This window comes from Eulemur rufifrons, chromosome 16 (assembly GCF_041146395.1).
Source record: "Eulemur rufifrons isolate Redbay chromosome 16, OSU_ERuf_1, whole genome shotgun sequence".
Lineage (NCBI taxonomy): Eukaryota > Metazoa > Chordata > Mammalia > Primates > Lemuridae > Eulemur > Eulemur rufifrons.
This window is the reverse complement of record NC_090998.1, coordinates 88,312,627-88,337,418: the sequence shown is the minus strand read 5'-3', so window position 1 is coordinate 88,337,418 and position 24,792 is coordinate 88,312,627. Positions and strand designations below refer to the sequence as shown.

Here is a 24,792-nt window from a genome sequence, read left to right as displayed (position 1 = left end):
TGAACTCAAGCGATCCTGCCACCTCAGCTTCCCAGAGTGCTAGGATTACAGGCTTGAGCCACCTCTGTTTAGTCTTATTTGGTCTCTGAGAGTGGCCATCTTGTTCCCCTCTGTGTTCCTGCGGCCTGGTGCAGTACGTGGCACACAGCAGGTTTTCAGTAAGAATTTCTTTTTGCTCATGACTCCAAAGCTCCTTGTCCAATGAGGGGGTTATTGAACCCCAAGTCTGTGTCGTGAAAACCCAACCTAGAGTCAGATAAACTTGAGCTCTGTCCTTCATTAATTATATGGTTTTTGTTAAGTAAGTAACATCTTGGCCAGAAGCTTAGTGTTCTCTGTAAAAAGGGGACAATACAGGTCATAATCAATCCCTTGTCTGCAACCCTGAAATTAAAAAAGAAAAAATTCACGACCCCGGGTTGTGAGACCGTTTGGCAGAGTGGGGACGCACCTTGGCAACTCGGAGACTCTCTGAATCAAGCGCGGGCCCCTGCAGCTGGATACTGAGAGCAATGGCCGAGAAACGGCTTGAGGGAGGGGTACCCGAAATCAAGAGGCAAGTTGGAAAAACCAGGTCGAGAGCCAAGAAACTGGGGTCTCAGTCTTTCCAATTCCAGAGGTGACGGCATGTCACACAAGAAGAAGCGACGCAGCCATTTTTCTTCATCATTATTAAATTTGGCTGCTAACGAACGCCGTAGATTTGTTGCACTCCAAACACTTAACCAGCACATCCGCGGCTTTTCACTAAGTTTGAACCCAACCACGCGCCGTAGAGTCTCTAATTCGTGTCTCCGAAGCTGACGTTCGGCTCGGAACGAACTCTAAGCGAGGAAGAGCGTGCGCGGAAATCGCGCCAGGGGCGTGACCCCCGACCCGGCGTCCGCCGCGGGCGCGCGCTCGTACGCCGGAAGGGGTGGAGCCAGACTTGGTATTATATAGTGAGCACCCGGAGCCGGCCGGCCTCTAGCGGCGTGATTTGGCGGCGAGATGGTACGTATCATGGAGCTTCTTTCTCGTCCCCAGCGTTGGCGTGGCTGAATCCGCGGCGCATCGCCGCCATCCCGGCTTCGCCAGTGGCAGAGATCTGCTCTAGGAGCATAGGAGACACAGCGGGGGCCGCAGTCAGGTCTCTTTTCTGGAAACTCGCGAGGCTTGCGAATAAAGGCGTGTGGAGGATTGGCCCTGGGCGTGCAGGTCGGCCGGAGAGGCCCTGGTGTGGGAGCAGGCCTGTAGGCCCGACACTTTTAAGTTCCCGGGTCTTTTCTGGGTAACAACCTCACCTATTTTAGCCTCAATCGAGATAAGATCCCATGAGCGGTGTGCGGGGCCGGAAGGACCTTGAGCGGAGCTCTAGGCACTATTCTTAACCAAATTGAGAGCTGAAGAAACTTGCGGGAGGGAAGACTTAGGACGAGGGTTGAGGATCCCTTCTGGAATCTGGGATGGTTGGTGCAACTCGAAAGGCTTCTGGAATTCGCAGAAACCACAGGTGATGAACTTACTGACGGGCGGACAGAGATGCTGTGCTGATTGTCATGTTCTGATTTGGTTCTGTCGAGTTCTAGCGGCCTACGTGTATCGGTCTAGCTCCTGTCTCGGAGCTGGAAGAGTCTGTAGTACAATTTCTTGCTACCCAACCGTTTGCCCCATCCAGAAGTGCTGTTGGTGGTCAGACTACAGATGATTGTTAATAAAGCAAATTGCTATGCGGTTTAAAAAAATTTTTTTTTTAATTTCTTTCCTTGATGTGATGACAGTTAACGCGGTTTTTAATGCTATTGTTTAGTATGCTTTTATCTGATGCTAGAGAAAAGTATAAATGGCTAATTTTTTAAAAAATTGAGATGAGGTGAAATAAAGCTTCAGCTTAAATTTTGTTGAGTTTTAACACAGTCTTTAGGACGTGTGTGATTCTGGGAAAAGTGAACTTGGCATATAATCCTACTACCAGCTTTGCGGGGTTTACGTCTTGTTAGGATTCAGCATTGCTGAGACTGTTTAGAGCTAGGCAGCTGGGAACTGAACTGGAGGGTTTGGGGTGCTAATACTGGTCATTTTTTCTCAGTCTCATAGGAAGTTCTCAGCTCCCAGACACGGGTCTTTGGGCTTCTTGCCTCGGAAGCGCAGCAGCAGGCATCGTGGGAAGGTGAAGAGCTTCCCCAAGGATGATCCGTCCAAGCCTGTCCACCTCACAGCCTTCCTGGGATACAAGGCTGGCATGACCCACATCGTTCGGGAAGTCGATAGGCCAGGATCCAGTACGTACAGGCTGCATCCTCCAAGTTGGGGGATAGGAGTTGAGGGTGGGGAAAAGTGGGTTATCAGAATCCTTCTGATTGAGAATGTTGATCTTTAGGACTAATCGACAGATTACAGATAGCTGGCACTGCTTTTTTTAGGCAGAGGAGTATTTTGAAGCCAGGGGCATGATGTGAGTAAATTTTCCAGGAGCCACAGCATAGAGAAGTGTGCTAACTTGGGTGATTAGAGGCTGGGGTAGAAAGTGCCGCATTCATGTGAATGTCACTTAAAGCTTGAATAATACTCACATGGGTTTTGTTGAAGTTAAAACTGGGAAAAAAATCACTAAGAACACGGCACTTGTCACTGAGCCCTGGTAGATACTAACACTGGGTAGCATTTTCTATTCCAGGCCGAGTTCAGAGCTTGTTACTACACCCTGTTATACGTTGGACTCTGTACTGTTAAGATAAATAACAAATTTGTCTGCCTCTAGACATTTGATAGAAGGAAGAGAACTGAAGCCAGACTGGTGTTTGGCTGACTAGGTCTTGATTTTTTTTCTCTTCTCTCTCAAGCACGGGCTATACAGAGCAAGGGTCGTGGTATTTTTGGTTTAAGTTAACAGGTGTGGATGCAGGGAGAGTGAGAAGTATGTAGTAAGGACAGCCCTGGGGGTTCAGACTGCTGGTGTGGGCCTCACTTTGTAAATTTCCCTGTCATCTGAAGCAGGTTGCCCTCAAACTGGCCTAAATTGGGGTCTCCTGTCAGCCCACTGAAGTCTGACTACCTGCTTTTCCCCTTCCCAGAGGTGAACAAGAAGGAAGTTGTGGAGGCTGTGACCATTGTGGAGACACCACCCATGGTGGTCGTAGGCATAGTGGGCTATGTGGAAACTCCTCGAGGCCTCCGGACTTTTAAGACCATCTTTGCTGAGCATATCAGCGATGAGTGCAAAAGGCGCTTCTACAAGAACTGGTAAGGGAGGAGCAGGCTTGCGGTCCCTAGGGTGTCTCAGTTACTATAGCAGGGGAGGAGCTGCTCACTTCTCAGGTTTAGTTGCCTCTTGGGCATAAAACTATCTGGAGACAGACCTTGACCACCGGCCATTGGGTTTCTGAGCTGGGAGCCGACACCTTAATTTTGTGTCCAGACTGGGTGTTGGCTGAGGATCCAGTAATTCCCTTGTTTGCTGAGTCCAGCTAGAAACTGGGGAAGATGAGCAGGATAATTCAACCCCAGAAAGGATGGCAAGGGCATAAGGCCCCAGCCTGAATTTCCCATTACCTCCTTCACTGTGAGGATGGTGCCTCCCCCAAGGTAGAGAAAGTTGCCTTCTAGCACCCCTGGAGTGAGAATTTGTGTGTTTTGAACATTTGTGACTTAAAATTAACCTTGTGGACCTCTGCTCAGCTCCTCTCGGCTCTGCCCGATGAGCTCCATCTAGGCTCCGCTTGCCGGTGGAAAAGGCTCCTTAGAAGCCGGCAATGAGCCCCATCCCCACGCGGTGCCATTGTGCCTTCCGCTCACCCCTCCTGAGGGGTGATGAAGGCCTGCACCCGGCCCCTCCCCAACTCTGCTCTGCTCCTGAAGGCATAAATCTAAGAAGAAGGCCTTCACCAAGTACTGCAAGAAATGGCAGGATGAGGATGGCAAGAAGCAGCTGGAGAAGGACTTCAGCAGCATGAAGAAGTACTGCCAAGTCATTCGCATCATTGCCCACACCCAGGTAAGCACGGCCATGCTGCCAAGGGTGGGGTAACTGCTTGCCACTTCTCTTTGGAGGTGACATACCATGTGAGGTTTTGAATATAAGGGTCCAGTACTCTCACCTTTGGGAGTAGGCCTCTTGCTTGCCAGCAGAGGGCACTGTGTCCTTCCTGGCTCTTAGCAGGGGAAACCATACCCTATTTGGGGAATATTCAACTGGTTAAGCCAACTGGTGACTCCTGATAAACACTGTGAAACGCCAAACTGAAAGTAGTTGTGAAATGTTGGCTGGATGCTCTCCTTCAAACCTGACTTGCTGTTTGAGCCCCTTGTTGGCCTGGTGATGATGGTGCCTCTGGCTGTTTCATGAGCTCTCTGTACAGCCCCATGTGGCTAGGGACCACTATATATTAGCACAGATAATAGTACGTTTCTGTCATTGAGTGTCTTGGAGGACATTGCTGGGCTACCCTTTAAATGAAAGCTTTGTGCCTAAGTGCGTTTCCTCATTTAATCCTTCAAGCTTGTGCTCTCAACTTCTGTGTTCCCCCTGAAAGCAGGCTTGTTACTAGAGCAAGCACAGGCGGCTAGAGGAAAGCTAGCACTACTCCTACAGGAAATGGCCGGGGTAGAGATAGAACACTGGGCTGGTGGGTGCCGGGATCTGCTTGTTGCCTGTCTTGCTGTGGGCCCCATTGGCTCATCCCGACTGTGATTCAGGCACCAGAATCCAAAGTTGAATTGCTGGCTCTGGCAAAAACAAAGGTGCTTTTTTGTTGTGTGTGGTTCAGAGTAACTTGTTTGAGTTAAGCCTTCCTGTTGTCACATCTTTGATGTCACACTGCAAGCCCCAGCCTCAGTGCCTCTGCCACCGGAGGAGCACTTGAAGCTTGGAGCTAAGCTGTGTCTGTCCTCCTAGATGCGCCTGCTTCCTTTACGCCAGAAGAAGGCCCACCTGATGGAGATCCAGGTGAACGGAGGCACCGTGGCCGAGAAACTGGACTGGGCCCGGGAAAGGCTGGAGCAGCAGGTCCCCGTGAACCAAGTGTTTGGGCAGGATGAGATGATCGATGTCATCGGGGTGACCAAGGGCAAAGGCTACAAAGGTGAGCTTCATAGCAGCTCAAGTTGCTGCTATGCTATAATCTCAGCCCAGCTGTTCAGTGATGAGGCCTGGAATGTGCGCTGGGCACAGCGCCCGAGTCAGACTGAGGAGCCATTCCTGTTGCCTTCCTTCTGAGAACAGCCCTGTGGTTGGACGTGGCAGAGGTGAGGCAGCAGGGGCTGCACACCCACTGGGAAACGCAGAGGGGAGCTTCCGGTGGGGGAACTTGGACGTAACAGATAGCTTTAAATGGCATGTGTTTACAAACCAGTTCAGGGTCACAGCGCCCCAGGGCCTATCCTTAGGCCTGCATTTAGAACTTAGGACTCTGGATTTACGTGTGTATCTAGGCAGGTGTCCAACTTGACAGGAAATAGAAGAGGACATACGGGGGTAGTGCAGATTAAATAATCTCGTCTGCCCCTCAGATTACCCAGCGGCTGGGTAGTGATTATTTACAGAATTCAAGTTGGCATTCACAGCAGGAAAGGGCAAGTGGGGTAAGTGCCCGGCCCGGAGGTGCAGTGATGGCATATGTCCTTTCCAGGGGTTACCAGTCGTTGGCATACCAAGAAACTGCCCCGCAAGACCCACCGAGGGCTGCGCAAGGTTGCCTGTATCGGTGCATGGCATCCTGCCCGAGTGGCTTTCTCTGTGGCACGGGCTGGGCAGAAAGGCTACCATCACCGCACAGAGATCAACAAGAAGGTGAGGTTCTTAGGGTGGTTCCCTGGGAGAGGAGTTGGGCCTTGGGGTTGCTGTCCCTGTCGTGGCTTCGTTGACTGTACAGCTTCTGAGCATCATGGACTTCAGCTATCCATATCTCATGGGTCTGTTGTGGTTGTTGGGTGTCAGGGTGATTTGTAAAGTGCCACCCTTAAAGGCGTCTTGGTGGAGCTGGCCGTTGGCGTGGCTGTGGGTGAGAGTCTGTTCTTTGGTTCTGCCTCCAGGGAGGCTTTTGAGTTTTCCATCCATCTGCTGCCTTGTTCAGCAGGATCTTTAGTTTGGGCTCATCCACCTTACACACCACGGGCCCTGCCTTTTTTGTCTGAGTCTGGGTTACCCCTTGGAAGGACTGAGGTCACAGCTACTTTCCCACAGTGCTTTGCAGGCCAGCCCACTGGCATGTGGGGTTTTTTTTGTCCCTAATTGTCTTTTCATCCTGCCTCCAATCTACCTTGACAAGGGGACTAGCCCTGCCCCCTTTTCACCTTTCCAACTTATTTCAGCTTACGAATTTCTCCTTGTTCAGATCTATAAGATCGGCCAGGGCTACCTTATCAAGGATGGCAAACTGATCAAGAACAATGCCTCTACCGATTACGACCTGTCTGACAAGAGCATCAACCCCCTGGTGAGTGATGCTGGGTCTGGAGAATTTGCCCCTCATGAAGCCACCCCAGGCCTCTTGTGGGTTTGAGGGGACTGATGTTACTGGCACAGCACCCAGCTGTGTATGTGCCTTGTACATGGCGTGGTGTAATGTGAGTCATGGATGGGGTGGCTAGTGAGAAGTGGGGTCGTAGGCACAGCTGTTCGGTGATGAGGCCTGGAATGTGCGCTGGGCACAGCGCCCGAGTCAGACTGCGGAACCATTCCTGTTGCCTTCCTTCTGAGAACAGCCCTGTGGTCAGGGGCAGCTGGGGTGACCTGAGCTTGGAGGAGTCATTTCTATAGAATGATTCACTGTTTGTCTTGCTTGGTCTGTGCTGACCCCATGGCCTTGTTTTATTTCAGGGTGGTTTTGTCCACTACGGTGAAGTGACCAATGACTTTGTGATGCTGAAAGGTTGTGTGGTGGGAACCAAGAAGCGAGTGCTCACCCTCCGCAAGGTGAGGCCGTGCCCTTCCTGGTCGGTTGAGGGTGGCCCTCTGGGATCCTGTGGCGGGAGGATCACAAGGCCAGGGACACTCTGGTGTAGGAAAGTTCAGGGGGTGGGTGTGAGTACTGCTGTAATGCCAGCTTTGAAGTTCCAGGATGAGGAAATCCCAGCCTGGCCTTGGGGGGCTGTTTGCTTTGTTCACATGTGTCCTCATCCGCCTGGTGGGGCAGAGTTGGGCCAGGAGATGGCAATAGTTGAGGGGAATGGAGGGCTCTTGGCTTCAGGAGATTCAGTTGTTCTGTGACTTCCCAGACACTCTTCATAATCATAACTGCCCCTCTTTGGCCCACAGTCCTTGTTGGTGCAGACCAAACGCCGGGCTCTGGAGAAAATTGACCTTAAGTTCATTGACACCACCTCCAAGTTTGGCCATGGCCGCTTCCAGACTATGGAGGAAAAGAAGGCGTTCATGGTGAGCACCCCCTGCTTGCTCCCTCACACTGGGGTTGGGGTGGCCCGCATCAGCCTGCTTTGGGTGCTCCGCCCCCCTGTGTGGTGTTGGTGCAGAAGGAAGCAGCTAGGCTGCCTCTTGGGTCCTACGAAAGAATTTTGTGCCTTACTGACCCAGAATCTTGGTCACGTCTGGAGTGTCGGTATCTGTGCCATCCACCTGCCTTCGGCTACCTCTGACCTTACCCACTGCATCTCTCCCCACAGGGACCACTTAAGAAGGACCGAATTGCCAAGGAAGAAGGAGCTTAATGTCAGGAACAGATTATACAGCTGGTGGGATCTCAATAAAAGTTGTTTTCCAGTGACATCTGCCTCTGACTTTGTTCGGGGAAGCAGCCATGATGGGAGGCAGGTGGTAGTCTGAGGGGCCTCATGCTGCTTTCCTTTCCTTAGCTGTACTTGGTCTGCCCTTTGACCTCCCAGCTGCCTGCAGGGAGGTAACAAGCTAAGCCTGGGTCTGCCCCTGAGTTGTTGAAAGCCAGCCTGGGGCTTTGTGTAAATGTTTGTCACCTGGGCGAGGCAGAGCCGCTGAAGTCAGTTCTGTTTGCACAGCTTGGATGATGCCAGAGCTGTGGAGGGGAAGACAAGGAGGACTGGATGTTCCCTGGTGCCTTTGGCGGGGGTGATTGGCGTGGCATGACAGACCCTGGGTCTGCTGCATGTACAGAAAAGTTAATTGAGCTTGTATGATCCATGCAGGAGTGGCTTCCCGTAAAGACTTGTTTAGGTTCTTTTGTAACTTGTAGCCGAGGTCTGGGTGAGGGCGATGCCATGCAGAAGTCCTGCGCAGCACCTGCAGTCCTGCCTTTGAGAAAGGCTTTAGCTCCGTTTGTCCACCTAGCTTCATCGTGCAGGTGGGCACGTGGGCCCGCAGCTTGCCCAGGCTCAGCCAGCTGGAAACCTAGTAGTAGCCCATACCCTTGAAGGGGCTGTGTCCATTCTGGGCTGGGGTCTTCCTTCTGAGGCTTGGGCTGGCAGAGTCCCCACTCCCCACTGGGGATGCTTGGCTCTGGGGCTGTGACAGGCCCTGCTGTGCTCAGGCTCACCATATCCGTCCGGGTGAGAGGCTGCTTGGTGAATGCCTCTGATCTGGCCCCTCTGGTCTACCCTGAAGCCAGGTGGCCTTGGAAACCCCAGGGGGCTTTGTTTAAGCTATTCTATGGGCCCTACCCGGAGGCCTAGCAGGTGTCTTCCGACCTTGTGCTGCTGTAGCTGTGTGCTGTGTTCTGCCTCAGCCCCACTGAGCTAGGTGTGGGCAGAGCCCACAGCTGGAATAGCTGACTGCCCCCTGCCTACACAGTGACTGGCACATCCAGGAGTCACCTGGGTTCACCCGCATGTCTCAGCTTGCCCATCCCTATGGGGTGGTGATAGCTGGGGACAATCCTCAGTACAGGGTACGTCTGCAGGCTCAGTGTATGGTGCTATGCCAGATTGCCAACTGGGGAGATGGCTTGTCCCAAGCTGCTTCCCTGTGAGCATGGTGGCATGAGCAAGGTGAGGTTTTTGAATGTCCAAGGTCATCAAGAGCTAGGGGAGTGTACAATGGGAACCTCCTCCATGTGTCCGCTTAGCATTTCTCCACCCCCTTCTGAGCTTGGCAGCGGGGAGGAGGCCCCCCAAGGCCCACTCCAGGCTCCTGCAGAGCCCCCTCTTGCACAGCGCCTCACCTCCCTGGCTCCTAGGCCCGCGCCTGGGCGGCTGGAGCTGCACTTCAGACTGGAGCCACCAGGGGGTGAGAGCAGCACCTGGCTGGGCCAGCCCTGTAGGAGGGCCCAAGTCCCCTTCCTCAGCAGCATCTCTGGATGTTCCACACAGTCCTGAGAGTCATGCACAGGTGGAGGGGGTCGGGACCTGCTGGCCCAAGGCCCAAGGCCCAAGGCTGTCAGGTACCGTACTTAGTGGCAGGGCCAGGCATGTGGTTCCCTGGTTGGTGCCTTTGAGAGCCTCATCAATTCTCCCAGGTCAAGTCCTGAAACGGGCCTTGAGCTGTCCTTGGCCCCTTAGCCTGTACCCCTCGCTTAGGCTGGGTCTGGGTCTGGAGCCCCATTACCTGCCCAGCCCAGGCAGGAAAGGCCCTGCACCTGTCCAGGGCTCTGCCCAGGTGTGGGCATGGCCAGGATGACTGGGGATGTGGGCTCCAGGCGTGTCCACACACAGGCATCCAGGGCCACCTGCACGTGCAGGCTGCAAGTGGAGGCAGGCACCACGGCCACACCTGTCCACGTGTGTCATCAGTGCACAGAAATACCTTATTGGGCAGGCTTGCTTGACGGGCTGATCCCTTGCTGTTGGCCACTCCCACGCCCCAGCTTCCTTGTCTCTGCTCTGCCCATGGTCAGTGGGGTGACCTTGGGCGCATCCCAGCATAGTACCCAGCCTCAGCCTCCATCAAATCTTGGCCTGATTTCTGGGCCCACCCTGGAGGCAGACCCCAACCCAGAAGGGACGTGAGCCTTTGAAGGAAGTGGAGATGCGGTGGTTGTGAAGGCAAATGAGAAGCGGTTCCTAGGAGGTGCACGAGACAGCTGGAGCTGTTGGGGTGGGCAATTGGCTTCGTGGGCAGCATGGGGAGGCGGCCACCCAGGTGTGGGGTCAGCTGCTCTGGACACACCAGCGCGGTGCAGGTGCTGGGCAGCAGTTGAGAACGCAAAGGCCCTTCTCTCCAGGAGCCTCATTCCAGCTGGGGGGACAGATAGCAGAGGAACAAGACTATTGTCTTGAGGTGCTAACTGCTGGGAGGACATAAAACAGGCCACTGGGATACAGTGATGAGGGGGAGGGGATGGAGGGAGGCTTCTGCAAGACCTGAGGGTGTCAAGGATCCAGCCCACCAAGCTCTCTGGGGAGAACAGCCAAGCAGGGCGGCAGCAGGTACAAAGGCCCTGGGGTAGGAAGGAGGCTCTAGGCTTAGATGGAGCTACCGAGGGAGGGGGGCTGTGCCTGCCTTGCTGCCTGCTGGACCCTGCCCTTCCCTAGTACAGAGCCCGGCTCATAGTAGGTGCTCAATAAGTGCTTACTGTGGGTCCCTGCGTCTCTGGGCCTCGCCCGTGTTTGTGTATGTGCCTGGGTGTCCTGGAGCGGGGGCCTGCAGGGGTCCCCGGCATTTCCAAGGGCCTGTGGTGGGTGGGACAGCTGGTCTCTGTCTCTGCCCGTGCCCGTGCATGTCACTGAGGGCACATCTCCAGGTGCCTGTTGGCATGTGCTTCCTGTCACGCTTTGCTCTCACCAGAACCCCCAGACAGGCCTCGCCGGAATCTTGCGGTGACAGAACAAGGAGTCTCATTCCATTCCTCCTGACAAAAAAAATACCTGCTGGGAATTTCTGAGCAAGTGGGAACAGGGAGGTGGTGGTGGGAGCCACCATCGCCTTAAAAGGCACGACAGAGCCAGTGACTTCGCCTAGCTCACCTGGGGATGGCCAAGGGGGGTTGGTGGTGGCTGGCTGCCACCGCGTGAGCTCACCTCTAACTGTTCTCAGCCCCAGATCCCCGTCGATAGCCATGCTGGTGGGGGCTGTGCCGCTCGGCCCTGTGTCCCCCTGCCCTGAGCGCCCAGCCCGCGCTGCCGGCAGCTCACCCTCCTCCCCTCCGTCCTCAGCCCACCCTGCTCTCCATGCAGTGCTGCGCTCAGCCTGGCTCTTGAGGCCTGCCCGCCTCTCCGCACCACGGCCCTCCCTGCGTCAGCCTCCTGGCCGACACCCGGGAGCCCAAACGGCGTCGCCTCCCCGTGCAGGAGCAGGCTCGGAGCCCAGGCTGGACCGCTGAGAGGAGGGGGCCTTACCCCCACCTCATGGGAGGTGGAAAGTACAGTAGCCCCTCCCATCTGCGGGGACACCTTCCGAGACCCCCAGTGGATGCCTGCAACCGCAGATAGTACTGAACCCTATGTATCCTGTTTTCCAATCTGATCAGCGGGAGGCTGTGAAGTGACTGACAGGCGACAGCGTCCACATGTGGAGATGCTGTAACAAGGGATGAGGCGCGGCGGCGCGAGGTTTCGTCACGCTAAAACTGATGCATTATTTCTGGAGTTTTCCACGTAATATTTTTGGACTGTAGTTCACTGCAGGTAACTAAAACCACAGCAAGTACAACTGTGGATAAGGGTCGGAGTGAGGGAGGAAGGGAACATCCAGGAAGCTTCCAGAGCCCCTCGCCAGCCCCTGGCCCACGATAACCAGCGCTCACATTTGCTTTGAGGCAGCGCCCAGCCGCAGGTGGTGGTGATCACGAGTATCTTGCTCTGTGTCAGGCACTGATACTTTGTGTATATAAACCCAGAATCTTCAGGATCACTCCTTGAGGCAGGTTCTATAATTGCGCCATTTTACAGATAAGAAACCGAGGCCGAGAGAAGATAAGTAACTTGCCCAGGGGCACATAGTATGTACCTGGGGGGCTGGGATTTCAGCCCAGGCATCTCTTCGCCCTCACTCTAGGGACTCAAAAGCGTATTTTGGCTCAAGGGAGGAGTGGGGTGCTCATTTGTGGAGCACCTACTGTATGCCAAGCCTTGTGCTAGACTCTTTCAAGTTACGTTACTTGATCCTTACAACCACCGTTCCCATTTCACAGATAGGGAAAATGATGGGTTCGGAGGCTTTTCTGAGGCCACAGTCCACACACGCCTAGAATGTGTTCAGCCAGCACCTTGGGGACAGTCTCCGTCTCACTGGATGATCCTAATGGCCCTGGTGTTAGCACAGGGAGGAAATTGACCCCAGGGAGGTTAAGTGCAGCCCCTCGGGCCAGACTCGGGAGAGTGAAGCAGGGACTCACGTCCAGGCTCCACACACCAAGTGCTGAGCAGGGCAGAGAAGGCTCTGGGTGAGGAAGGGGAAGGACACCGTTTCTGCAGCCGCCACAGCACCTGACGTTCCTTCGTCCCTCAGCTCACGGGTGCCCACAGTGGCCCCGATTTCTTTATGGCCTGGGCGGCGGGCACGCTTCCCTGAGGCTGCTAGCGGACAGGTGGGCGCAGAGGAGCCAGGCACCGCAGCCAGGCCCCCTCCTCGGCCGGGCCCCCAGCCGGCCTGCAGGGCACTGGGCACATGTGGCTGGAGAAGCGGCCCCTCCCCGCTCTCTCCCCGCCAGACCCTGCTTCGCCACGGAGGAAAACGGCTGTGCGGGAAGGTGCTAAAGATAGCCGCCCGCCAACTTCCCCATCCTCACTGGCCACCACCTCGTCCCCAGGGGCCCCTCCGCAGGCCTCTGCCCTGAAGTCTGCAGCCTGCCTCCCGGCCAGTCCCCAGAGCCCGGCCATTCAGCCTGGGGCGTGATGTAGGGACCCCTGCAATGGTCACCATGACGCTGCCATTGCTGAAGACCCAACGCTGCAGGCACTGGGAGCCTCATCGCAGACACTCCCTCAACAGAAGGCGGGAGCATTACTGTCACCCCCCATTGATAGATGGGGAGCCCAAGCACAGCGGGGCACCAGCCCGTCCACACACCAGTGCCCATGAGCACACCTTGACGTTGACACGTCGCACCATTCCACCCCCGGCCAGTGCCTAGAAACACACTGGCCTGGCAACACGGAGGCCCACTAAGACCCCGCGCCGTCCCCACCCATCTGCGAGGCCACCTCCACCCATCATAACCGTCTTCATCCTCGTCATCTTCATGTTGAGTGGGCTGAGGAGGAGGAGGGGGAGGAGGGGTTGGTCTTGCTGTCTCAGGGGTGGCAGAAAATATGTGTGTAAATGGACCCGCACAGTGTGTCCGCACTGCTTATTGAGCACCTACTATGCATCAGGCATCGCTGGCTCTTCCCATCTCAGCCCCTGTCTGCCCGCTCAGCCCTGCGGGACCGCAAGGGGCGTCCTGCCCCCTGACTGTGCCTGGGTGTCCCCGCTGCCATCCCGGTGTGGTGCGTGGGGAAGAGCCGGCTGGGGCTGACTTCTGGCTCAGCGTCTTCCCAGCGGCGGGACACCGCTTTCAGGGATGTCGTGAGGAGTACATGAGCGACTGTATGTGGCACCGAGCTGTTCCTCGACGCGTGCTCCTTGCCCACTCTTTCAGGGTCCGGCCCACGGCCCCCCATCAGTAAATGCTTGCTGAATGTCTGGGCAGGCCCAGGAGGGGGTGACGTTACTTTTTAGGCAACTTCCATTCCACAGACAGCCACACCGGGGCTCAGAGAGGGAAGCTGACTCGCCCAGGGCACACAGCTAGCGAAAGGCTCTGTTCTGGCACCTCACAGCCCAGGGCTTTTTCCAGGGCCAGAACCAGCCCGCAGCTGTTTTGTTTGGCCCTCAGAGTTGCAACATAAAATTAAATGGAGCCAACATTTAAAAATCGGGAGCTGTCACGTGGAATTCAGATTTCTAGCTTCTTTGGGGAATGAGATGATTTGGCAGCGACAGACGGGGCCTGCAAAGCTGCTGCCCCCACCTTAGGCCTGCCCAGCTCCCACTTGGTAAGCTGTGCTGTCTCAGAGTGACCTTGGTGGCCCCAGTGGGGCCTGGCACACAGCAGGTGCTCAGCGAAGGAGGAGGAAGGGACCAAGACAGCGGGCAGAATGAAGTGCCTACCGGCCGTCCCTACGAAACCCTGCCCGGTGAGAGGGTTTGACGCGGAGCTCTGAGGTCAGGAGCCGGCAGGCTTTGCTTTGGTCTTTAAACACCAGATCAATAGCACAAGCCTGGAAACCATCCAAAAGCCCCCTGACCCGGGAGGCCACGACGGAAAGTGTGGTCTCCTCGGCCCGGGGAGCTCCACCCAGCAGCACAGACCAAGGGGCTGGGGCGCACGTGCCTCCCAGGGAGGGGCCTCCCAGGGCTGAGCAAAAGGGGCAAGCCGCAAAGAGACGCTGTGACACGTGAGATCACATTTCCTTTGGTATGTGTGAAATATTTTGTAATCCACTTAAAACATGCGAAAGGTAAATCCAATGCGCACTGGCCGCCTGGCATAGTGGACAGTGACTGGGCTGGGCGCTGGGATGGCCTGTCCCCCACCTTCCCTGAGAACTCATGGTGAGGCCTGTCCGGGCCTCAGTTTCCTCACCTGCAGCACAGGTGCTCAGCGAGGAGCCTAGCAGCCCGAGTGATCCTGTTAAAATCATAGTTCACCTGCATCCTGCCTCTGCCCCCAGCCCTCCACAGCCCTGCTGGGCACAGAGTGAAAACCCAGGTCACGGCCGGGCGCGGTGGCTCACGCCTGTAATCCTAGCACTCTGGGAGGCCGAGGCGGGTGGATCGCTCGAGGTCAGGAGTTCGAGACCAGCCTGAGCAAGAGTGAGACCCCGTCTCTACTAAAAATAGAAAGAAATTATATGGACAACTAAAATATATATATATACAAAAAAAATTAGCCGGGCATGGTGGCGCATGCCTGTAGTCCCAGCTACTCGGGAGGCTGAGGCAGTAGGATCGCTTAAGCCCAGGAGTTTGAGGTTGCTGTGAGCTAGGCTGACGCCACGGCACTCACTCTAGCCTGGGCAACAGAGTGAGACTCTGTCTCAAAAAAAAAAAAAAAGATAAAAAAAAAAAAGAAAACCCAGGTCACCACAGTGGCCCAGGCCGCACCCCTCCCTGACCTCATCTCCCTGTGCTCAGCCACGGCTACGCCGGCCTCTGCTGCGTGCTCTAATATGGCAGGCTGGCTCCTGCCTCAGGGCCTTTGCACTGGCTCTCCCTTCTTCCTGGAATGCTCTTCCCTGGAATGTGCAAAGCTGCCGCCTTCTCAGCTGCAATCTGCTACCCCAGCGCTCCTGCCCCTGCGCTGCTCCGCCTTTCTCTGTCACTGGGCACTGTCACCCGCCGCCACTGGCAGAATGCATGTTTGTCATGTTCGTGTGTGTCTTCCCCATTCCTGCCAGGGCAGGGCCCTTTATTTTGGTCACTGTTCTCCAGGCTTCCCGAGAAGCGGTGGGTGGGAAGGGATGTGGTCTGGAGCACGTGAGAAAGAGGGGAGGACTTCAAGGCGGCAGCAACTTCCTCAGAGCAAATTTAGGAAAAGCTGAAGTGAAAAAGGCTTGGACAGCTGAGTGCTTCCTGCAGCCGGTCCCAGGGGCCATGGGCATGTGTCTGTGTCTGTGTGTGACCGCGTGTATCTGTGCATGTCTGTGTGTGTGGGTGCATGTGACTGCGTGTGTCTGTGTGTACCCGTGTGTGTGTGTGTGTGTTGTGGGGGGAGGTGGATTCTGGAATGAGGGACCCCTCAGGGCCTTGGGGGGTTGAGCTCGGTGGTCCCTGGCGCAGCGGTTCTGGTTCTGGGATTGGATGCCCCGAGAGGCCCCACGCTGGGGGTCTCGGTGCTCCTGTCCGTTCCTGCCCTGGGCAGCGTGACACACAGGGTGACATGTGAACTCTGGAGTCAGCCTTTCAGGGGCCCATGCCCAGCTCCAACACCTACTAACTGTGTGATCGTGTGGAAGAGGTTCAACCACACTGCGCCTCCATCTCACGATCTGAAAAATGGGGACAAGAGGCCACTTCCTGTCCTTGCTGCCAGGATTTGATGAATGAAGGCGTGTGGGGGGCTGAGACCAGCAGTTGCCCTCAGCTAATATTCACAGCTGGTATGAGTCTGAGATCCAGCCCAGTGAGACCCCAGCCTGCCTCAGGGCGTGGGCGCCGGCGGAGGCAGAGAAGTGGGCAGGGCAGCAGCAATAGACAGGGGGCGAGCAGGACAGGCCCACGGCTCCAGGGGAGGCCCCGCCCAGGCATGGATTCCTCCCAGGAAGGTGGTCTCTGGGGGCTAGTGGAGAGGGAGGAGGGAAGGGGGGCTGCAGGGATGGGGCAGGGAGGGCAAAGCCTGCGGTGGGGGGGGGTGATGGGGGCTTTGCGTTTGAGAAACTCCAGGAGGCCCATGTCCAGTGGGACCAAGGGATGCGGCTGGAGTGCAGCTACAAGGCCCACCTCACCTGAGTGCCAGGCTGTGCTGGACTTTGTCCTCGGCAGCTGGGAGCCATGGGAGGTGTTTGAGCAGGGGCTTGGAGGCCTCAGCCCAGGGCTCCTGTTTGGTTCCAAGTTGATGGGGAGATACCATCATAGCATAGGCTGGCAAATGAGACACTTTTGCACAAAACACTTAGAAAACAAGGCCAGAGCAGTTAGAACATGCTGCTCAGAGAAGTGGGAAAGGCCAGGGTGCAAAGGAGTCCGGGGGAGGGTGATCTGTGAGGGCTTCCTGGAAGAGGGGCCCTGGAAAGGAGCCTTAGTGGAGGTGATAAGAGACCTTGCCTTGTGCTGGGTAACTTTGGACAAACCACTACCCTCTCTGGTCTCAGCTCCCACCTGCCCTGCCAGGGGCTGGCCTGACCCGCCCCTGTGTCTCTCCGGCTCTCCCATTCCGCATTCAGGGGTCGGGATGACTGGAATCCAACAGGGGCTGATCCAGATTCCTAATGTAGACCGAGAGCCTGCCTTGGTTTCCCTTCTGCACTGGGCTGGTGGGGGGGCAGGGAGGATAATAATGCTTGATTGTCAAGGGCTTTGCACGCCTCAGGGGCCAGATGCCAAGGATTGTTTTCCATGCTGGGAGGGTGGGCCTTTCCTGCCAGGAGAAAATTCCAAGCTCCCGCCAGGAAGGAGAAAGATCCTGCCACCCCCAGTGACCACACACCCGCCACCCAAACCCTGTGGCATCAACCGATTCTTGCTCTTCTACTGCTCTCTGGGCCAAGGTGAAGGGAGCCTCCAGGCCTGGAGGAGAGGCCCTCGGCGCCTGCCGTGTGCCCAGGGGCGCCCCCTCTCTTCCCCTCCCCCTTGCCCCCTGCCCTGTCTTAGGTGCAGGCTCAGAGTTAGGCCCCAAGGCAGGGGCCTTGTGAATGTCCCCCAGCCCGGGCGGTAGAAAGAACATGGGGCTCCTGTCCTCTGGGACAATGGGATCGTTATTTGGGAATTTTCTGGTTCTAAGAGGTCCTGCTCCTAAAATTTCCTGGGTGCCAGTTTCCATGGTCTGATCTCTGCTTGCAAGATGCTGCGTTCCTGAAATCAATCAGTTCTAAGAGTTCTTGGGACTATAATGGAAAATATTCCAATATTTGATGTTCCTAGGATTTTCTGGTTGTAAGAATGTGTGGCTCTAGAATTTTCTAGCTAAAAGGCACTGTGGTTCTGGAGGCCTGGATCCGGTTGTCTGTCATTCTGGAACAGGATGGGGCTGCTGGGGGGTGGCCCGGGGGCGGAGCTGGGGAAGGGGTGGTGGCCTGGTGGCGGGTGGCGCAGGGGCAGGCCAGGTGCACTGGAGTGGGCGTTGGCAGCAGCTCCGGTGCTGACAGCTGGGCAGGGGCCGCTGCCTGAGCCCATCGCCCCTGGCCCGGACCCAGGAACGGGAGGGGACAGGGACAGGGACAGGAGGGGAACCCAGAAGAGGCCCAGTTGAGAGCCTCCCACAGCTCTGCCACCTGCTTCCTCCTCTGTGACCCTCCTGTTGCCCACTGAACTCATAGTGGCTGACCATGCTGGGCCCACCTTGGGCCGTCCCCCAGTGAACAAGCGGGGAGTCCAGGGACATCCCAGGGGTGAGGGGTTCCCTGTCCCACTGAGGCAGAGACAGTCCAGGACTCCCCAAGGCCAGTCCAGGGCTCTTCCTATGTTTCTTGTATCGATCAGCCCCTCAGACTGCTCTTGTTCCATGGATGTTTGGTCTCTGGTCACAGACCTGCTTTGCCAGGAGCTCAGAGCTTGACGGAGGGAGGCCTCAGCCTTCCCACCTGGGTGCTGGGGGTGGACACACAGCCCCTCCCACCCTGACTGTCTCGCCCTGGGGCTGGCTTCACCCTGCCCCAGGCTGCCCTGTGCCCTGGCTCTTGTGGGGAGGGCCCCTGCCCCTCCCCAGGCCCTGTTGGCGGGCTCCCAGCGGCCGTGGGAGCTGGAATTCAGAGCGGTCCCTGGCGTGTGCGTGCTGCTTCCCGCCTGCCAGGGCACCTCCTCTGACTCGGGGCCAGGAATTCCTCCCGCTCGCTCCCCACAAGCCCCGGGGGAAGGGGTTGCTGTGGGAAGGACAGAGCACATGCTGGAAGTCAGGACTGGGTAGTGGGGGGGCGTGTTGCCTGGCAGGGCAGGCTGGGGTGGGCTGGGGGGGAGGAAGGGGGTGGACTCTGGCTGTTGTCCCCCATCCCTTGTCTTCAACGGCATCATTTCAGCCCTTACATGGGCACGAATGATAACAGTTTTGGATTCCTTCTGTGACCTTCTATGGATTCATTCACTAGGTCAACAAGTACTTAGTGAGCGCCTACTATGTACTAGGCACTGCACGAGGTGCTGGGGACGCAGCCCTGAGTGGGACAGAGAGAAGCCCTGCCCACACCACATGGGGGTTACATTCTTGGGTGAGGACAGACCGATCTGGGAGATATGCACAGAGGGAGGTGTGTGCAAAGACCCAAGTCCCATGGGTGCTGGGGCAGCGAGCGCCCGGCTGGGCCTGCTTCTGCGGCGAGATCGGTCTCTTGGCGGAGCCGCCTTCAAGGAGGCATTAGACGGAGGCCAGGGAGAAGGGGAGAGGCTGGCACTGGCCTGGAGGACAAATCAGCCCGGAGACCCTGCAGCTGGAGGTGGGAGGGGCAGATGCTGAAGCACCTTGAAGCCAGGGCGGCATCTTTGCTTTACTGTTCGATGTCATTCATCTTTTAGGGCTAGAAAGGCCTTTCTGGCTGCTGGTGGAGAAAGGACCCTGGGGAGCAGGGGCGGGGGGTGAGCCAGGAGCAGCTGCCACAGTCCAGGTGAGAAAGGGTGGAGGCTGGGACTGGACGTGCTAGAGCAGGCAGGTTCTGGAGACGTTCTAGAGGGGAGTTTGCAGGTGGACAGGACACGGGCAGGGGTGCTGGTTAATGTTTAACAACTGGCTCTCTGTGGGAGCAGGATCCCTGACTTGCTGCATTTGCCAATTTCGGTGGTGTAAATAGACCTACCATGGTCTATTTCAAGCTACCAACATGAAGTCCCTGACTGGGGAGTCAGGGGGAGAGGAGCAGGATCATCCTGTAGCATTTCCACCGCACAGATACCGCAGGTGTAAATAGCCTCACGAGACAGGTAGTAGTGAAATGTGGCAAAATAATGAGGAAGTGATGAGTTTTGAGTATTAATTTAATTGTGAGTTTAAGTATTTTGACATTTAATAATGGCTGTGTTGGCCGGGCGCAGTGGCTCACGCCTGTAATCCTAGCACTCTGGGAGGCTGAAGCAGGAGGATCGCTTGAGCTCAGGAGTTCGAGACCAGCCTGAGCAAGAGCGAGACCCCATCTCTACTAAAAATAGAAAAAAGTAGCCAGGCATCTGTGGCCCATGCCTGTAGTCCCAGCTACTCAGGAGGCTGAGGCAGGAGGATCACTTGAGCCCTGGAGTTTGAGGCTACAGTGAGCTGTGATCCTGCCACTGCACTCCAGCCTGGGTGACAGAGTGAGACCCTGTCTCTCAAAAATAAAAATACAAATAAATAAATAAATAAAAGCCAGCTTGCAAAATTCATGAAATTTGGCACTGGCTGAGGCAGCCAGCTCCTGCACATGCGGTGCAGAGACAAGGCTGCGGAGGAGCACCCAGGGGAGGAGGATTCTGAGTCGTGCTCCCCACCCCCTCCTCCAGACTGAGTTCCTGGGGACATGGACCATGCATGTAGCCTCAGGTCTCTGATCTGAGGGCAGCACCTGCTTTCTCCTACCTTCATGCCTCTAATACCACCCTGACCCGACAGGGTGCAGGGCAGAGTAGCCCCAGCTGGGCAAGAGTCCCAGGGAACACACTTGGAGACAGGAGGGCTGGGTCCCATCCTGCATCTGCCCCTCACTTGCTATGTAACCTTGGGATGTGGGCCTCAGTTTACCTGTCTGTAAAAGGAAGCACTTGGTCCAGAGGTGCTGGGCTGCCTTCCCCCTCCAGTGGGGCCTTTCCAAGGCATGTGCCAGTGATCTTCCAGGGGCCTTTGGTCACTGACAGGGGTTGGCGCCAGGGCTAGGGATGTATGTCCAGGCGCCCACTTGGCCCCCACCTCAGCTTGCCTGGTCGTCTAGCTGTGCTGCCCAGAGCAGTCCAGTTTGCTAATGATGTCACTGGCTGGGAGACAGTGACCTAAGGTGGGGGTTCCTCTGCCCTAGGTGCCTCCGCCTCAGCACCAGGCCTGCTTCCTACAGGGAGTCTTCGTGGGTTACTTTCCTACTCTGAACACCTCCCAGCTAACCCAGACCTTCACTGCGGGCCATGTTTTGATCTGAGTGTGAGCCGGGCCTCCCCAAGCCAACCCGGAGCACTCAGAGGGCAGGACAGGGGTCTCCAGAGAGGAACAAGGAGTCCAGCCCAACCCTAACCAGCTGCGTGACCTTGGGCAAGTCACTCTCCCTTGCTGGGCCTCAGCTCCTCTCCTGGAATAGGGGTCTGTTCCCAGACTGGTCCTTCAGGCACCTCACAGTGCAGAGGGGCAGGAGGCCTGACCCAGAGCAGGTGGCCCTGAGTCTTGTGGCTGCAAGAAGTGATTCCATCAGTGGTGCGGATAGTTCAAATATCCCTCTACTTGCATGGTTTTCACCGCTGTGGATGAGCTGATGTTGCTTAACTTTCATCTCCAGGCCCCATCCTGTCCCTAGCTGCCTCTGCCACACTCCCCGGAGCTCTGGACCCCCCTGGCCGTCCCCAGCACCACTGTCCACCTGTTTCTTAAGTTAAAAACTCACTGGTCACTCTCGCTGCACACAGTAACACGGGTAGCAAATCTCACGCCAAGCACAGAAAGCCCTTGAGCACAGACATGCACACGCTGGCTCCAGTTACACGGAGGTCGGGAACAGGTGAAGGCCCTGGTGGTACTCAGGAGAGTGGTGACTGTCGGGGGTGGGGGGTCCTGACCAGAGGGAGAGCTAGGGCAGCTTTGGGGGGGCCGGAAATGTTCTCTGTCTTGATCTTGGAGCCGGTTTTACTGGTATGTTGAGTTAAAAAAAAAATCTTATCGGTCTTGAGTCTTCTCTTCCCTCCTCTACTGCATACAGCAAATCAGATAAAAATCCCAACTCTCGTACACCTTCCATTCAAGGGGGGCGGGGTGGGTGGGCAGACATCAAACAAGAAAAACTAGTAAATGCGTCCTAAATCAGATGGTGGGAAGAGCTGGAAGAACAGGGGTGCAGGGTCAGGGAGATGTGGGCACCGGGGGCGGGGTGGACGTGGAGCTGGTCTGTGTATACGGTGGTCTTGTTAGAACAGGGCCCCGAAGGAAGGGAGGGAAGAGCCATGAAGGTCTCTGGAGGAAGGGTGTTGGCCACGAGAGGGAACAGCACGGGCAAAGGCTCCCAGGAGGGAAGTTCAGCAGAGTGGATATGCACCAGTGGTCGGTGGTTGTGCTGGGTTAGCACAGGGCGCGGTGAGCGCTAAGGAGGGACAGAAACCAGGGCAAGGGCATTGGAAGTGAAGGGGGCTTGACACTGTAGGCTGGGTAGTCCCCCGGTGTTACTGCCTGTGCAGCACCCTGTATCCCAGCACCCAGCCCGGTGTCTCATCTACACCCCGTCGCCCACGTGACAGATGAATGAGCAAACAGTGCCTGTTCTGGCCTCGACACACCAGCCCCGCCCTTGTGTATCAGGCGCCCTTGGCCACGAGGTTTTGTTTGGACACCACTTTCTCCCCTGGATACTCTCTGGAGCCGTTCCCTGGCAGGAGGTGGGAAGAGCGTGGGCCGGGCTAATCTCATCTCGCTTCCACGCTGGGTGGCCCTGGCTCACTCCTTGCGGCCCTGAGTCAGCTTCCTGGTCCATACGTGAGATTGGGGGGTTCACCCCCGGGCAAGGCTGCTGGGCCCCAGGTGAGGCACAGGCCCGGCCCTCGGCAGGTGCTCGGAGGCTAAGTCTGCGCTGCTGCGCTGGGTGCTGGGGGGCCCCTGGATGTAGGGCTGCATACAGGAAGAATTCTTAGAGATGAGTAATTAATTGGGGGCTCCAGGGATTTGGATGTAGCCTGTGTGACTTGGGGAAAGTCACTTCCCCGCTCCGATCCTTGCTTGGTTCCAAGAAAAATGGCATCTACCCTTCGGGGCCAGGGACCGGGAAAGGGCGCTTGGGCTTGTGAGCCCCACCTGGGAACGGGAGGTGTGGGGAGCGCCGGCGGCTGGGGGCGGGCGGCAGCTCAAAGTGTCTGGGCAGACAATGGGCACTGTGTGCGGGGCAGCAGGGTGGGGCGGTGCGGGTGGCAGAGTGGCTCCCCGGCAGGAATGTGCCTGGCCTGTCTGGGAATGTGAGCGCATGGTGCCCTGCGGTGGGCTCCTGGCTGGCAGCCCGCCCACCTCGCCACTGGGCGGTTCAGAGCCTGGCGTGGGCCACAGAGGGAATGGCCGACCCGGCTTTCCTGGGTCCCCCACCCCGTGAGCCTGAGCAACCCCTCTGGGCCTTGGAAGAACGATGGGGGTGGGGGCATCGAGCTCCCTTTGCCACTGACTTGCTGGGCCTCCGTTTCCCCATCTGTGTAAAAGGGCTCTGCGCCCTGCCCAGCTTGCCTTGGTTTGTTGAAACATCCCTCGCTGCCCAGACGCCTCCTTCACTCTCCCTTTCTCTCCTCGGGGAGTGGGTCTTGGGCTGTCTTGGCCACCACTCTGTCCCCAGTCCCAGAACAGAGCCTGGCCGAGGCCGTGCTCAGTAGGAAGTGGCTGAATGACGGCGTTCCCATCAGGAATCAGATTGTTTTCTGCTGGCTGCCCCCAGGTCCCTTCCCTGCTCCTCCCACCCTGCCCATTTGGGGGTGCTCTGGGCAGTGGGGTCGCCAGCAGGAGGCGCTGCAGCTGGAAGGGAGGTGGGGTGTTCCTCCCTGCTCCCCTCCTCCTCAGAGCCGCCGTGGCCTTCGCCCTGCTCCGGCTCCCACTGGCCCCTCCTCGGCCCGGCTCGGGATGAGAACATCTCCTGCCGTTGCCGCGGCTCAGATGTGGCCCCGTCAGCCTCTCACTGAGACTTCTTGGAATCCTCCCAGGTCTGTTTCCTGCCAGGCCGCTGACATGTGTCCTCGCTTTGTCCCCCCAGTCTCCAGACTAGGCAGCTTTCACGATCCCCATTTTACAAATGAGAACACTGAGGCCCAGAGAGGTCCCGTGGTGGGTGGGCTCCAAGCCTTGTGGCTGGGGAGTGGCAGGATTTGAACCTGTGTCTCTTACTCCAGTGTCTGGCGTCTTTGGTCCTGGGCAACACTCTTTGTAGCTTTTCTTTTCTTTTCTTTTTTTTGAGGCAAAGTCTCGCTCTGTCGCCCTGGGTGGAGTGTGGTGGTGTCATCACAGCTCACAGCTCACTGCAACCTCCAACTCCTGGTCTCAAGCGATCCTCCTGCCTCAGCCTCCCGAGTAGCTGGGACTACAGGTGTACGCCACCACGCCTGGCTAATTTATCTATTTTTAGTAGAGATGGGGGGGGGGGTCTCACTCTTGCTCAGGCTCGTCTCGAACTCCTGACCTCAAGCGATCCTCCCGCCTTGGTCTCCCAGAGTGCTAGGATTACAGGCGTGAGCCACCACGCCCAGCCTATTTGTAGCTTTTCTGATGATCACAGTAATAAAAGCTTAGAGTGCTCAGGTGGAATGCCCAGCTGATAATAACAATAATCACAGTCATGTTCCCTGACTCTGTCCAGCTGAGCCCTGGGCCCTGCGCCAGCACCTGGCTTGAGGCATCTCCCTCACTCCTCTCTGTGGTGGGGGCCATGGGGGGGCAGGGGGGACCAGGGGCCTGCTCACCTCAGGCCTGCAGTTAGGGCTGCCGGGGTGAACCAAGGTCTGGGCACCTCTGAGGTCGGTCTCTGCCCTCTCCGGGGAACTGTCTCCACCCTGCAGCCAGGGGAGCAGACGGTTCCCCTTCCGGGGAGTCCCCGGGCCAGTGAGTCCAGGGGCCAAGACTGCTCATGAGTGGCCCAGGCAACTGGATGACTTCATGGGCCTTTCCCACTCCTGAGTCACCCGAGACTCACTGACCCCGTGGGCACCCTTGGAGGAAGGGGAGGCGGCCGGCTCGGCTGGGTGGGCTGGTGGGGACTCAGGGCTGGGCTCTGTCACCTAACGGTGCTGGGGGAGTTGGGGAAAGGAGGCGGGGTGTGGCCCTAGCTGGCAGTGTTGCCATTGGTGTGTGTGTGAGGGCATCAGCCCCTGCCCCTCTCTGGGCCTCCAGGACCACATCACCCCTCTGGGGGTGTTAGCTCATCAGAGCCCCCCTATTCCAGCTTGGGCCTGCTAGAACTGGCCAGCATGGGCCCGTGGATGTGTCTGCTCCAGAGCAAAGGGTGGGATATGTCCCTGTCTCTCTGCCTCCTGCCCGCCCGCACCCTGCGCAGGTGTGACTCAGCCCAGGGGAGGAAGCTGACTCACCTTCCCCACCTGGCCCAGAGAAAGGGCCACTTTCCCTTCCCTGGGGGTTGGAATCGAACTTGAACTTGACTGTTACTCTCCGAAGAGAGCAGCTGTGCCATGGGGGGAGCACA

At 57.0% G+C, this 24,792-nt stretch overlaps 1 protein-coding gene and 4 non-coding genes across 6 annotated transcripts; all 5 read left to right on the top strand.

Annotated features, from left to right (window-relative positions):
* Window positions 1-949: 949 nt before the first annotated feature.
* On the top strand, window positions 950-7,700 carry RPL3 (ribosomal protein L3). Of its 2 annotated transcripts, none has more exons than XM_069489783.1 (10): window positions 950-993; window positions 2,069-2,261; window positions 3,054-3,222; window positions 3,838-3,856; window positions 4,904-5,060; window positions 5,607-5,767; window positions 6,312-6,413; window positions 6,797-6,892; window positions 7,235-7,354; window positions 7,600-7,700. In XM_069489783.1, the coding sequence occupies exons 1-10, from the start codon at window positions 991-993 to the stop codon at window positions 7,642-7,644; spliced, it is 1,065 nt and encodes a 354-aa protein (XP_069345884.1). In that variant the 5' UTR covers window positions 950-990; the 3' UTR covers window positions 7,645-7,700. The 2 variants fall into 2 exon arrangements, with proteins under 2 accessions (XP_069345884.1, XP_069345883.1); XM_069489782.1 differs by having other exon boundaries at window positions 3,838-3,973; window positions 4,874-5,060.
* Window positions 1,488-1,551, top strand: LOC138397764 (small nucleolar RNA SNORD43). The gene has a single exon (XR_011235873.1). It is a non-coding gene; the product is annotated as a small nucleolar RNA SNORD43 (small nucleolar RNA).
* On the top strand, window positions 3,784-3,837 carry LOC138397798 (small nucleolar RNA U82P). Its single transcript, XR_011235903.1, has one exon. It is a non-coding gene; the product is annotated as a small nucleolar RNA U82P (small nucleolar RNA).
* LOC138397790 (small nucleolar RNA U83B) lies at window positions 5,110-5,201 on the top strand. The gene has a single exon (XR_011235897.1). It is a non-coding gene; the product is annotated as a small nucleolar RNA U83B (small nucleolar RNA).
* On the top strand, window positions 6,591-6,682 carry LOC138397791 (small nucleolar RNA U83B). The gene has a single exon (XR_011235898.1). It is a non-coding gene; the product is annotated as a small nucleolar RNA U83B (small nucleolar RNA).
* Window positions 7,701-24,792: the final 17,092 nt, after the last annotated feature.

Coding starts and splice junctions, on each gene's coding strand:
- RPL3 (XM_069489782.1), top strand. Junction 6,414..6,796: donor ACAAGAGCATCAACCCCCTG/GTGAGTGATGCT, acceptor GTTTTATTTCAG/GGTGGTTTTGTCCACTACGG. Junction 6,893..7,234: donor GAGTGCTCACCCTCCGCAAG/GTGAGGCCGTGC, acceptor TTTGGCCCACAG/TCCTTGTTGGTGCAGACCAA.